The sequence below is a fragment of the Fusarium proliferatum genome (genome assembly GCF_900067095.1).
Source record: "Fusarium proliferatum ET1 genome assembly, contig: FPRO_scaffold002, whole genome shotgun sequence".
Classification (NCBI taxonomy): domain Eukaryota; kingdom Fungi; phylum Ascomycota; class Sordariomycetes; order Hypocreales; family Nectriaceae; genus Fusarium; species Fusarium proliferatum.
Genome location: NW_022194791.1, coordinates 4858784 through 4870701, shown reverse-complemented (window position 1 = coordinate 4870701; position 11918 = coordinate 4858784). Strand labels below are relative to the sequence as shown.

Here is an 11918-nt window from a genome sequence, read left to right as displayed (position 1 = left end):
CAGTAAAGATCAAAATCGGTTGTCCATCTACACACCCTCTTCGATTTCTAGCGCACGGACCAAGCTTATGGTGTGTTTATAGTGATCGCTATTTTTACTGTGCTTGGTGTATCCTGACGATCAAGCCATTATTCGGCGACCCACAGTAGTGCTACTCTACAGGCTGAAAGCTGCTTATTTCACTGAGGACAATACATTCCTGCACCTCCTACCACAGCATCAGATTGACTGCATTTCCTCACTAACCACCGATGCCTCAGAGTCCAGTGGACATTCACTGCTACAGCATAATGATGCATAGCATGGTGTTATTACAACACGGTCCTATAAATATAGTTCTCTTCATGTAGAGCAAGCCGTTATGGGCATGAGCTGCTTGAGCCATCCAAAATTTCACGACAATACTGAAGATTATGCTCTGACACCAATCGACTTGGGTGACTTGGTGGCATTATTTCCCTCTTCCTTGCTACTACATGCTCTAGCAGCTTTACTGCTTCTGCAATCTGTCCGTTGGCTTGGTATACTCCTGCCAGTTCGTGCTGTGATGCCAGTCGTGATGGGTGGTTCTCCGCCAACGCCGTCTCTCTGACTGTAACCACATGCTCTAGCAGCTTTACTGCTTCTGCAATCTGCCCGTTGGCTCGATATACTCCTGCCAACGCGTGCTGTGATGCCAGTCGATCTGGGTGGTTCTCCGCCAACGTCGTCTCGCTGACTGTAACCACATGCTCTAGCAGCTTTACTGCTTTTGCAATCTGCCTGTTGGCTTGGTATGCTCGTGCTAGTTCGTGCTGTGATGCCAGTCGATCTGGGTGGTTCTCAGCCAACGCCATCTCTTCGACTTTAACCACATGCTCTAGCAGCTTTACTGCTTCTGCAATCTGCCCGTTGGCTTGGTATGCTCCTGCCAACGCGTGCTGTGATGCCAGTCGTGATAGGTGGTTCTCCGCCAACGTCGTCTCTTTGACTTTAACCACATGCTCTAGCAGCTTTACTGCTTCTGCAATCTGTCTGTTGGCTTGGTATACTCCTGCCAACGCGTGCTGTGATGCCAGTCGATCTGGGTGATTCTCAGCCAACGTCGTCTCTTTGACTTTAACTACATGCTCTAGCAGCTTTACTGCTTCTGCAATCTGCCCGTTGGCTTCGTATACTCCTGCGAGTGCATGCTGTGATGCCAGTCGTGATGGGCGGTTCTCCGCCAACGTCGTCTCTTTGACTTTAACCACATGCTCTAGCAGCTTTACTGCTTTTGCAATCTGCCCGTTGGCTTGGTATGCTCCTGCCAACGCGTGCTGTGATGCCAGTCGTGATGGGTGGTTCTCCGCCAACATCGTCTCTCGGACTTCAACTACATGCTCTAGCAGCTTTACTGCCTCTATAACGCGCCCATCTACAAGCAAACATTAACCGACCCAAAAGCCTAGTTTGCATAGCTCTTCACTCCACTCACCGTCAGCACATCTAAGGAGCTTGATTGCATGTGGCAGGTACTGTCGCCATAAATCTCGGTTTTCCCAGTCATCTGTCAGGAAGACTTCCCTCAGACGTGCTATCACTGCATCGCTTTGCTCTTTCTCCAAGTCATTCTTTACAACCCATAACCTTATTGCCATATACACCAGACTATGCATATCGAATACCTTACTGGATCCTCATCTATCCAGAAATCTGTAACCGCATAACGTACCGAGCGCTCAAGTCAGCTGTTATTGTGATTCACCCTCAGGCAGCATCGACTGAGGCACCCCTTTCGGTTCAACGTAAGCCAGAAACATCAAGATACGCGAGGAAAGCTTGTCGGCCTTTCAGATCTGGTTAAACGAGATAAACCAGGTAGTCGCCACGAGATCCTGAGACTGCTCATATCTCATGTCATCTTGGAACTCGGCACTTAATAGCTCTATCCTGTCATGATCTATGTTCTCAAAGAGCTGCAGATACTCCATAAGTGATATCTCATTCTCATTCAAGTATGCCGCTACTTACGTAATAGCTAGTGGAAGATATGTCAGCAGCATCAGAAGATAGTTCATGACTTGTTCGTCACTTGAAGACACTTCCTGGATCAAAGCCTGCTTAAAGTAGCTTCTCGCCTCATCTCGGCCCATTGCGGGTACGTCAAGAATATTTCGCCCGGCAACTGATACTGCCACTTTTCTGTATCGCGTCGTAAACAGGATTCGCCCTTGGTCGCTTTGCGGAAGGGATCGGTATAAGCCCTTATCCACACCTTTCGAGCCCATGACAGTTTGCATGTTATCAGCGTTATCAACCACAAGAAGCCATTTACCTGCACTCTTTAAGCATAGGTGCTGACAGACAGTTTCAATGGCATCGCTGTTGTCGGTAGTCGGAATGCCACAGGCGTCTATAATCTGCATACATGCCTGCTCGAAACTGGCATGGCTCAGCGCCGGCACCCAGAACACCAAGTAGTCCTTCTTTGCCTCCTTAATCCAATAAGCGATTTGCAGAGCAACCTGCGTTTTGCCAATGCCCCCAAGGCCAACCAGAGCGACTTTTCGGCACCCTTCTTAGAATAGTAAACCCTACAGCCTTACAAGGACATCATCTCGGCCCACAAAGAGGTCATTCTTCAGAAAGGGAACATAAAATACTGGTTGTATCTGACCCTCATCGACAGCGCGCGTAGAGTGGCCTCGGCCGGAAGAATCGCGATTCTGTAAACGGAGGTCGTTCTGGGGGTCCCAGGCTAGGCCTGAAACATCTTCTACTGTAAGCGGTAGCCGTCTATGGAAGTATGGTTTAGCATACCTTGGCCAAAAGAAGGTACCCAAAAGCCAAGAAAAGCCTTCGTACAGGCTGCCGCCGTAGCTGCAGCATATCGCTGCCAACCCTTGTCTTTATGGCTGTCAGCATAGTCGCAAGCGCCCTTGATCACAATGCATGGAAAACTATCCCAAACCCCAGCACCCTCCATCTCGAATCCAATGACGCCTTCCTGTACTGCGATTCGGTCGCGGTCTTCGCCAGACTTCATCACTGAGTTTCCGGAAGCCATCAAACCGAAGTGGACAGCAGGCGCAGGATAGATCCCAGCAGTCTCTAAGCGGTGTCGCAACACAAGCTCGCCATTGCATCCGAGCTGCTCGCACGATTTCTGATCTACTGCATGTCGGTAGAATGCATCGAACAGTCTGTCTTTCGTAACGCCAGGATACTCAGCACTAAGCTCTGGTTCTTAACGAAAAATATCAAGATACTCCGCTATCTTGGCGCTCAACTTTCGGTGATTCCGGCGTAATTAGAGTTTTGCCAGCACTCCTTATATCTCCTAATTCGGTCTGCCGAATGAGTCTAACAGCATGTCCTTACAGGCAAAACGGCCAGGAAGTTGCCGTCCAAAGTCACACTGAACAATACCGTCACTGATAATTACATCTCCAAGCACTATTTCGTCTTTATTGGGTTTGAAAGGAACAGCACCACAAACGCCAACCACAAGGGCAAGTTTGATGCCTGGAAAACTCTTCCCGCAGTTAGAGGCTACGGCAGCCGCATTGGCTATACCCATCCCTGGCATATATAAGAGGACGACGTTATGGCGGCCGATCACGCCCGTAGAATAAGCATTAGGGTCGCCTGACGCTTTGTCGAAAGGTAGGTCCTCATCATCCCAGTAATAGTCAAACAAGGCTTCAACAGCATCAGCCTCAAGAGGAAGAGCATATATAATGGCTATCTCGAAGCCGCGACGGTCGCTTAGATGGCATGGTTAGGGTAATGGGTTTAACATGGCAAAAGTGCGGCCCAATCAGCCAGTAAAAATCGGGAAAACCTCAAGACCATCGTCTAGAGAGCGATTGCCTGCACCAAAATCGTCTAAGAACAACATATGCCAAAATAAACACAAAAAGGGCAGAGGTATCTGCAATCAAAAATAGAATTATATAACCGAGGAAAAGAAACACAATAACAAGAAATCAAAATCCGAGAATTGGGTGAATTTTATAACGTCGCCTGCTGGCAGTAGGCTGGTTATGGTAGATTGATCAGGAAGGAAAAATAAAATCCTAGGCACCTGATAAGAAGCGGGGAAAGGTTTAAAACCTAGCCCTATAAGGCACATTTCTGTCGCTTGTATTATCCTTATCTTAAGCAGGTCCGCCACCAATCATATGTCTCAAGGCCCCTGCCAAAACAGTTGCCTACTTTTAAGGCAGATTTATCTGAATGTCTAAAAATAATGCAGGCGGTCTTAGGGTAAGTAAAGGTTTAGACTGCACTGCCTGTGTTCCTGCTGAGTCTTTGCGCGTTTTTGATACAGTAGACTTGATAGCGAGAATGAGTATAAAATGCTTTGATCTTCTTATCTATATACAATATAATATGTAATTAGATGAGAGTTTTTGATGAATCTCATTATAGAATATGTCCTTGCGAAATGCCATAACAGACAATATCTAGCATAAGATTATGAGCCATTTTAGCTTTTTATTAAATAAATAGTCAAACTAGCATATGGCCTGCTCCTAGCGTCATTTGGCAATGATTATCGACTATGAGATGGAGCTGAAGTTAAAATGTAGTGGTTACGTGAAGACGATAAAGTTACCCTCCCCAGGTCTTTTCGAGATGATGTGATGCAATCTGATGTAGGTAGAGATAGACGATGCGTTTCATTATAGGGCCCACAAACAATACTACTGGGCTGAAAGTAGTGGAGCATTGCCGCGTCATAAAGGGCTTTTTGTGGGGCCTTTAGCAACGGCAGTTTCTTTTACTGCCCCTCCTTAAAGGAAAAGGTCACTCTTTTGCACCTAATGGGAGGATTCTTTTTTCCTATTCTCCTCTTCCTTCTTTTTTTGCGGTAAATAGATGCTGCAGCAAGGTTGGGAAGTACGGCGCGATGAATGACGACAATAGTGATCTTTTCAGCTGGGTGACGGATGACGAAGATGCCAATCACAAGCTGACGTTACAGTCAGTAGCGATCCGCAATGCAACCCCGCTTGGTCAGATCCGGAACGGTCGCGATCGCTCCAGATTACCTTTGTTGCAACTCGCCGAATGGGACGAGACGCTCGCCTATGATGAACAGCCTCTGACCTGTATGCACTACTTGATCGAATGGAAACTAAAGCTAAATAGCAGGTGTATTAGTAAAGATACCGAGCCTGACGTTATCCTAGCGCCTGGCGCATACTGGACTAAGTATCTCTGGTCTAAGGTAGATAAACTTGCAAAAAAGAAGTTGCCTGCAAACCGAACCTTCCATGTTGACGATACAGACATTGCCGTTTGTGTTAACTATAAAGGCAAAGCAGACCTGAATATAAGGTGTGATGGCCTTGACGTTAATTGGAAGATGATAGAGAGTAAGCTGTAAGCCTGGAGTTACTTGCTTCTAGATGGCAAGAGGCTTAAGATCAGCCTTTCCTTTAACTACATCGAGACTAGCCAGTTGGGTGGTGTTGTCGCGTGTGGCAGAGGTGGCAGGAGTGCCACTGCTTTCTAGCTTGCTGAGAGAGCAATAGATATTGGCGAAGAGGAGATAGCGTCGGCTGAGCCCGCAGTGTAGAGGAAAGTCTACGACTTCTTCCGGTGCACAGGGTCGCCTTGCGGATTCGGGCCACATTGCTGGGTCGATACTGTCGGTAAGAAGTATTACAAGCTAAAGACTCACCATCTAAAAGCTCTTATTGAGCATATGCGCTTGGGAAATACAGTAGAGTCACACGATAACGTACCGCCTGATATCCGCGATCTACTGTATGCTAAAGAAGAGCAAAGTATCTAGCGTAAGAGGAAGCGGAGGCCATTATCTATAGATGCTCGGCCTGTTAATATTACTAACGTCATGCCTACTTATACTGGTCACTTATCGGATGACAGTGATACGAGAACGCTATCCAGATCGGCTGAGGGGAGTCGATATGCCCCCAAATATCTAGGCATACCAGAAATGCACGACGTAAATGTGAACAAGTACTGCATCTGGCACTGCTCTAAGAATGCCAATAACGTATGGAAGATAGAGTATAAGAAGGCATGCGACTTGATGCTGGCTAAGGGATTGGACCTGGAGCAGATTCGTCTCGATCAAGATGCTCAGTTCTTTATCGACAAGGGAATCAAGAAGGGCATTGCTAAGCGTTAGGTAAGCGACGTTGAGGTTTGGTTTTGCGATATGGAGACGCTAGAAGCTTTAGAGTAGATTGCAGTCAAATTTAGTCTATTCCATTCTGTCTGCTTTGAGCATCCGTTCTGGCGGCTCCTCTATCTCTATGCCAGCGTGACGAAAGTGACCTTCAGCGCTCTCCTGCCGTGGCCTGACCCTACTTACACACCACTCTAGGTATAAACTAAAATCTATCTGGATAAAGTGTTTGTTCTTATACCAGTGACGCCTGATGAAGGACTTAAGCTCAGCAAAGAACTCTTCTATTAGATTGAAGTCAGGCGAATAAGGCGATAAGTACAAGAGCTTAACACCGGCATCTTTATACATCTGCTCAATTACAGGTGATCGATAGAAGGATGCATTATCTATTATAAGGACTGAGTTTGGCTTGGGCCACTTACTGCAGTAATATAACAGCTGCTTAATGAACTCTTTAAACTTTGCACTATCTGTACTGCCAGGGAAGATGTCATAATGCAGGATTCCCTCTTGTGTGTAAGCTAGTAGGATCTGGTACCTCTAGTTACGATAGAAACGGTCGATCTGGACTGGCGTAATGCCTTTTAGAGCCTACCTAAAGCGTCTTCTTCCTACGCGTCTATTGCACCCAGACTCATCAATATACACAAGTTAGTAGGATTGATAGAATAATAGCTTATAGAGGTAGTAGTTGCGGAGGTTGGCGTTGCGTCCCTTTGCAATATGCCATACCATCTTTCTTATCTATCATGCTGACTTTAAAGCTTAACCGATATTGGAGGCAGGAATAGTTGTCTTAAACTCTTTCTCGAGAAATTCTACCATCTTATTGCAATATATGTTAGGTTTCACAGCGAGGCGATTAAGTAAAGCGGTCAGTATAGAAGGACTTAACAATCGGCATCAGCCAATACCGTTAGAAGGGGCTTTAGTCGAGCTATAGCATTGCATATTGGCTCGAATCTGACGGACCGAGCTGGCCCTGCAGTTAGCAGTATAGGCGATAATAGCATTCTTATAGCCGGCAAGGATTATATTGTAAATCAGAGCATGCTGATAAGCAGCCAGATTTGGGGCCATGCTGATGTTGCCGGTTATATTGGATGAAGTCGGTTTCTAGCCATGCTGACTAGCTAGGGAGACGTAGGATATAAGGGAGAGGTATGGTGCTGTCCTCTTTGTGACGTAGGCAGAAGAGGCCGCATCATAAAGAGATTCTAGACCTACAATTTTACATTCGTCTTAGTTAGTACTCATTTTTAGGAAAAACTAAACTAAATGTAGAAGTCTACATTATAATCAAAAACAGCATAAGCAGAGTTATGGTGGTAAAGCAGCTTTAATATTGCTCCTGTACTGTACAGTTAATCGATTAGACAGGAGATGGCCTCTGTTCTATCAAGGCAATAGAGTCAGATTTTGGCCACTCTCAAAACAATAATATAAGGCCTATTACTGGATGATATGGGAAATAGTAAGAATATGGAGGTATAGTGAAGGATAGGCTTGATTATCTGTCATAGAGTAATTGCATTTGGCTTTTAATCATACATATAAGCTGTCAACAGGTACATTCATACTGTATAAATAAGCAGACGCTACTATATAATCAACACCCCCTTAGCTAAAATGTCCATGCGGTATAAACCAAAGACAGAGAAAAAGGGACAACCAATTTCGATCTTTACTGTATATACACTTTAATATGTTCTCTAAATGATCTTCCTTTGGTCATTATCCTCTCAGCCATTTCGGCTATACGGACTAGGTCTACCCGGGGGTGAGCCAAGTCTCCCGTACCCCGCTCCTCCATCCACATGAAGTCCGAAAGTTCCACGTATGCTAAACGTAACAAAACTCCTATCATGCCCATATAGCCGAGATAAACATCTGGCAAGACACGTATATCTCTTTCCTTCGGTTGATGAGTGCCCTGCCGATGTCGTCTATCCCCAGCGGATTGCCTATCATGAATCCGACCCGCAGGTCGCGGGCGCGTCAAGCTTGCAGAGCTTGTAATGCCCGGCGTGTGAAGTGCAATGTCGTCGAGAGTTGGCCGTGCTTCAATTGTAAAGATCATCAGGTGACTTGTGAGCTCCGTGAGTCTCGCCGTGGTCGACATCGCAGGCCGAATCTCTCGCAGGCACCAAAGAGTCCAGTTGATGCATCCCATGACGATGCCAGCGTCACACAGCACAACAAAGATGAAGCACTCACGTCCCTGCCACCACCAGAATCCGGTCCCTCTTCTCCAATGGGGCTCGTGTCGCAGACACAAGATTCTCAGCCTGTCACCCAAATCATCACCCCGACCAATGACACAATACAAGTCCAAGAGTTGCAGGATTACTGTGACGTGGAATGGGAACCATGCTTGCCTCTCCATCCGCATGGGGGAACCCAAATACAGCAACACGATGAAGTTGAAGATAATCAGAACGGCGACGATCGACCAGAAGATGACGAAACCGTTTTCCTTGGAGAGTCTGCTTCAATAACATATCTCCATGGCACGCAAACTTCGCCAGAATCACAGTCCACGACTGACCAAGGCTTTGTCTATCGACTGCCTGAAGGCCTGGGCGCAAAAGCTGTGAAATCCCACTGGGAGCTTGAACGCAAACAAGCTCGTATCCGTCTATTACAGCTCGCGGGGGCATTTTCATTTCCCAATAAGCCAACAGTTAAGAATATCCTCATGGCATACTTCAAATGGTTCCACCCATGCTTCGCTGTTGTCGATGAGCCAGATATCTGGGATCAACATCGCCAAGGCATTATATCGCCCCTACTTTTGCAGGCCATGCTGTTCATAGGCGTCATGCATTGTTCTGAACCAGACTTGGCACAAGTCGGCTTGGGCTCGCGTCAGCGGGCAAAATATATCCTATATAATCGCGCCAAGGCATTGTTTGACGCTGAAGCTGAACCAAAGTCACTTGTTGTTATACAGGGTTTGTTCCTCATTAGCTTCTATAGGGCTGGGCCTCTGCTTCAAAGGGATACTCGTCACTGGCTTGCCGTGGCTGTAAGTCAGGCGCAGACAAGAGGCCTACATCGCGCATCGCGCGAGGGGAAGGACAAAACTCAGCAACTCCGAAAGCGTTTGTGGTGGTCTATATATATCCGTGAGAGGCAGTGCGCGGCTGCCTTGGGTCTTCCTAATCGGATCCGAGATGAAGATTGTGACGTGGAAGCTCTGGATAAGAGTGATTTCCAATATGCCTTCGACTTGTCACTGTTAGCGTCCCGAGCGGCAGATTCCGTCGCGTATATGGTTGGAATGGTAGAGTTATCGCGAGTGCTTGGTCGAATAATGCATCGGAACTTTTTGCCGTCAATGCGCTTAAGCTCTACAGAGCGCGAGGAAATAAGAGCTGCACTAGCTCTTTGGATAGCATCATTACCTGCCGGGATGCAACTCTCGCCCAGCGAAACAAGCAACGGTCTAAGTTTTCTCGCTAGCATGCTTCATCTTGCTTACAACAATCTCCATATTCTCCTTTACCGTTCGGGATGTGGGAACCTTGGCGACTCAGGTAGCGACGCCGATGGAAAAGTTGCGATACAAGCTGCGGCGCGGAACTCTACTATAATCGAGCATATGCTCATTGAGGATTTCATGTGCCATGGCCAGGTCCATGTCATCACCAATGTCTTCAATACGTTATGTATTCACACTCTTCAGCTCAAAGAGCTTCGAGGCGGGCGGCGTTTTGTAGCTGAGCATCGTGCCAAGCTTTGTCTTGTGGGTTTGCGAGAGTTGCAGAAAACGTGGGAGTATAAGAATTGGATCCTTGAGTTGTTCTTCCACTACTTGGACCACACAACAGCGCTGAAGCTACAGGTCGAAGACGAGGTTGGTGACTCGACAAACCCGCCACAGCAGCCTGGGCAGCAGCAAAAGCAGCAAGGAGATACGCCCGTTTCCTCCGTTACTGGTAATCGTTTCCAAATGAAACAGGGTCACGACGAGACAACCAATCCATTAGACATAGATCAAGCCAAATTGCATGACACTAGTTGGCCCATCGAGATAGAAAATGTCGGTCAATTTCTTCACACCCAGATCGAAGATCGGTTTATTAATGGAGACGGAGGGGCGATGGACTGGTATATGGCTGACTTGTTCACCAATGCGTTGCCACCTTGAAAAATCAGCCTGTTCTCCTTCGTTCATGCCGTATCTCGTATGGGCCAATGGCAGTGTGCGTAAGCTTAAATGGTTAGATATTTCAAAGTCGGTAACTCAAGCAAACTACGCAGCAAGGACACCGAACTACTAGAGAGATAGGATTTCACCTTGGATATTAATAATCACTGTAACTAGCTGTATTCTAGGACCTCGTAGAATCTAACCCTAAGTTTGGCTATTCATCCTCTACTGCTCTTCCTCCTCCAACCCAACAATCTTAAGCGAGTCCTTCCAGAGTCTTTCCGCTTTCTCAGTATCATACGCCCAGTCGGCATAAGTATTTGCGACAAACTTATGCTCGTCACCAGTTCCCGGTTTAGCCACATCGCAGTCGACGAGATACTTGCCACCGTTGTTCTTCAGCACCTCCTGACCCACCGCCGCCCAGACGGTAGTTGCGGCACCTTGCGGAGGACTTTTCATCATGGGTTTAACAAAAGCCATGGAGGAAAACGAGTTAGGGGGCATATGCCTGCTCAGACCAGTGGAGATAAGACCTGGATGAACACTGTATGCGTGTAGGTGCTGTGTACTATACCGCCGCTCAATTTCATTCGCCATATAGATATTGGCTGTCTTGGATTGGGCATATGCAACTCTAGGATCATATCCGCCTTGCTGGAAGGAGTAGTTATCGCTATCATTGAGGCCATGGAGGTTGTGGCCAGAGGAGGATAGGCAAACAACTCGAGAAGGCAGTTCAGGAGAGGCAGCATTAAGTAGAGCCGGTTTGAGCATCATAAAGAAGAGGAAGTGAGAGAGATGGTTTGTGCCAAACTGAAGCTCATGGCCATCAGCAGTAAAGTGAAGCTCCGGGATAGCCATAATTCCAGCATTATTGATAAGACAATGAATCTTGGAGGTCTTTTGCAGGATAGCTGCTGCTGCGGTACGAACAGAGGCAAAGGAATCTTGATCCATTTGGAAGAGCTCCATGCGAGAAGGGTCAAAGATGCCCTCAAGGGCAGATTTCGCCTTATTAAGATCCCGGGCCGTTAAATATAGAGTAGCGCCAGTGGCGGCGATAGCGCGTGCCGTTTCTATGCCGAGGCCTGAAGAGGTACCAGTGATGACGAAAACCTGGCCCTTGAGCTTGCCCTCGACGCCCTCGTCACTGATTATTTGCATGGCGGTAGGGCGAGCATCACCAGGCCCTTCCGGATTAGCAAAAAGATCAGAGTAGGGAGACATGGTGAGTGGTGATGAGCGAAGAATTAGCTTGTATGATGTGGAAGACGAAATGTTATGCTGTTGGATGACTCGACAGCCAAGCTGGTGTCGAGGAAATATATATAGCAGTTTGCATCCAGGCATGCGTCGATGAAACAACATGTTGGTGATTTGCTGGGACAAGCCATGGTTACTACACTACTAGGCTAAACGATAATCGAGACAGAATGGCTTACAAATCATTACATATCGGTGGAGATAAGAGCGGAGATAAGTCTTGACTTCGCCTACTCAAGATAATGCTACTTAAATCCATATCGTCACTGAGAAACTCTGATATCGTACAGGCTATAAGGTGAAAATGGTGGAAATGGGCGCTGGTCCCGCGTGCGTTGATGACATTCCTGCCTTTTCCGGTCTGGC

The 11918-nt window shown here is 47.0% G+C and overlaps 4 protein-coding genes across 4 annotated transcripts; 2 read left to right on the top strand and 2 right to left on the bottom strand.

Moving 5' to 3' along the window:
- Positions 1-359: 359 nt before the first annotated feature.
- Positions 360-3541, bottom strand: FPRO_02158 (uncharacterized protein; the record flags this gene model as incomplete). Its single annotated transcript, XM_031227770.1, has 6 exons — positions 360-1396; positions 1457-1650; positions 1993-2486; positions 2568-2725; positions 2782-3194; positions 3330-3541. 6 exons carry the CDS (start codon positions 3539-3541, stop codon positions 360-362), a joined length of 2508 nt encoding a protein of 835 aa, XP_031078174.1.
- A 1335-nt stretch (positions 3542-4876) lies between these two features.
- Positions 4877-6127, top strand: FPRO_02159 (uncharacterized protein; the record flags this gene model as incomplete). Its single annotated transcript, XM_031227769.1, has 3 exons — positions 4877-5345; positions 5580-5759; positions 5799-6127. The coding sequence occupies 3 exons, from the start codon at positions 4877-4879 to the stop codon at positions 6125-6127; spliced, it is 978 nt and encodes a 325-aa protein (XP_031078173.1).
- A 1972-nt stretch (positions 6128-8099) lies between these two features.
- Positions 8100-10283, top strand: FPRO_02160 (uncharacterized protein; the record flags this gene model as incomplete). The annotated part of the gene is made up of 1 exon (XM_031227768.1): positions 8100-10283. One exon carries the CDS (start codon positions 8100-8102, stop codon positions 10281-10283), a length of 2184 nt encoding a protein of 727 aa, XP_031078172.1.
- Positions 10284-10511: 228 nt separating this feature from the next.
- On the bottom strand, positions 10512-11516 carry FPRO_02161 (related to reductases; the record flags this gene model as incomplete). Its single annotated transcript, XM_031227767.1, has 1 exon — positions 10512-11516. One exon carries the CDS (start codon positions 11514-11516, stop codon positions 10512-10514), a length of 1005 nt encoding a protein of 334 aa, XP_031078171.1.
- Positions 11517-11918: the final 402 nt, after the last annotated feature.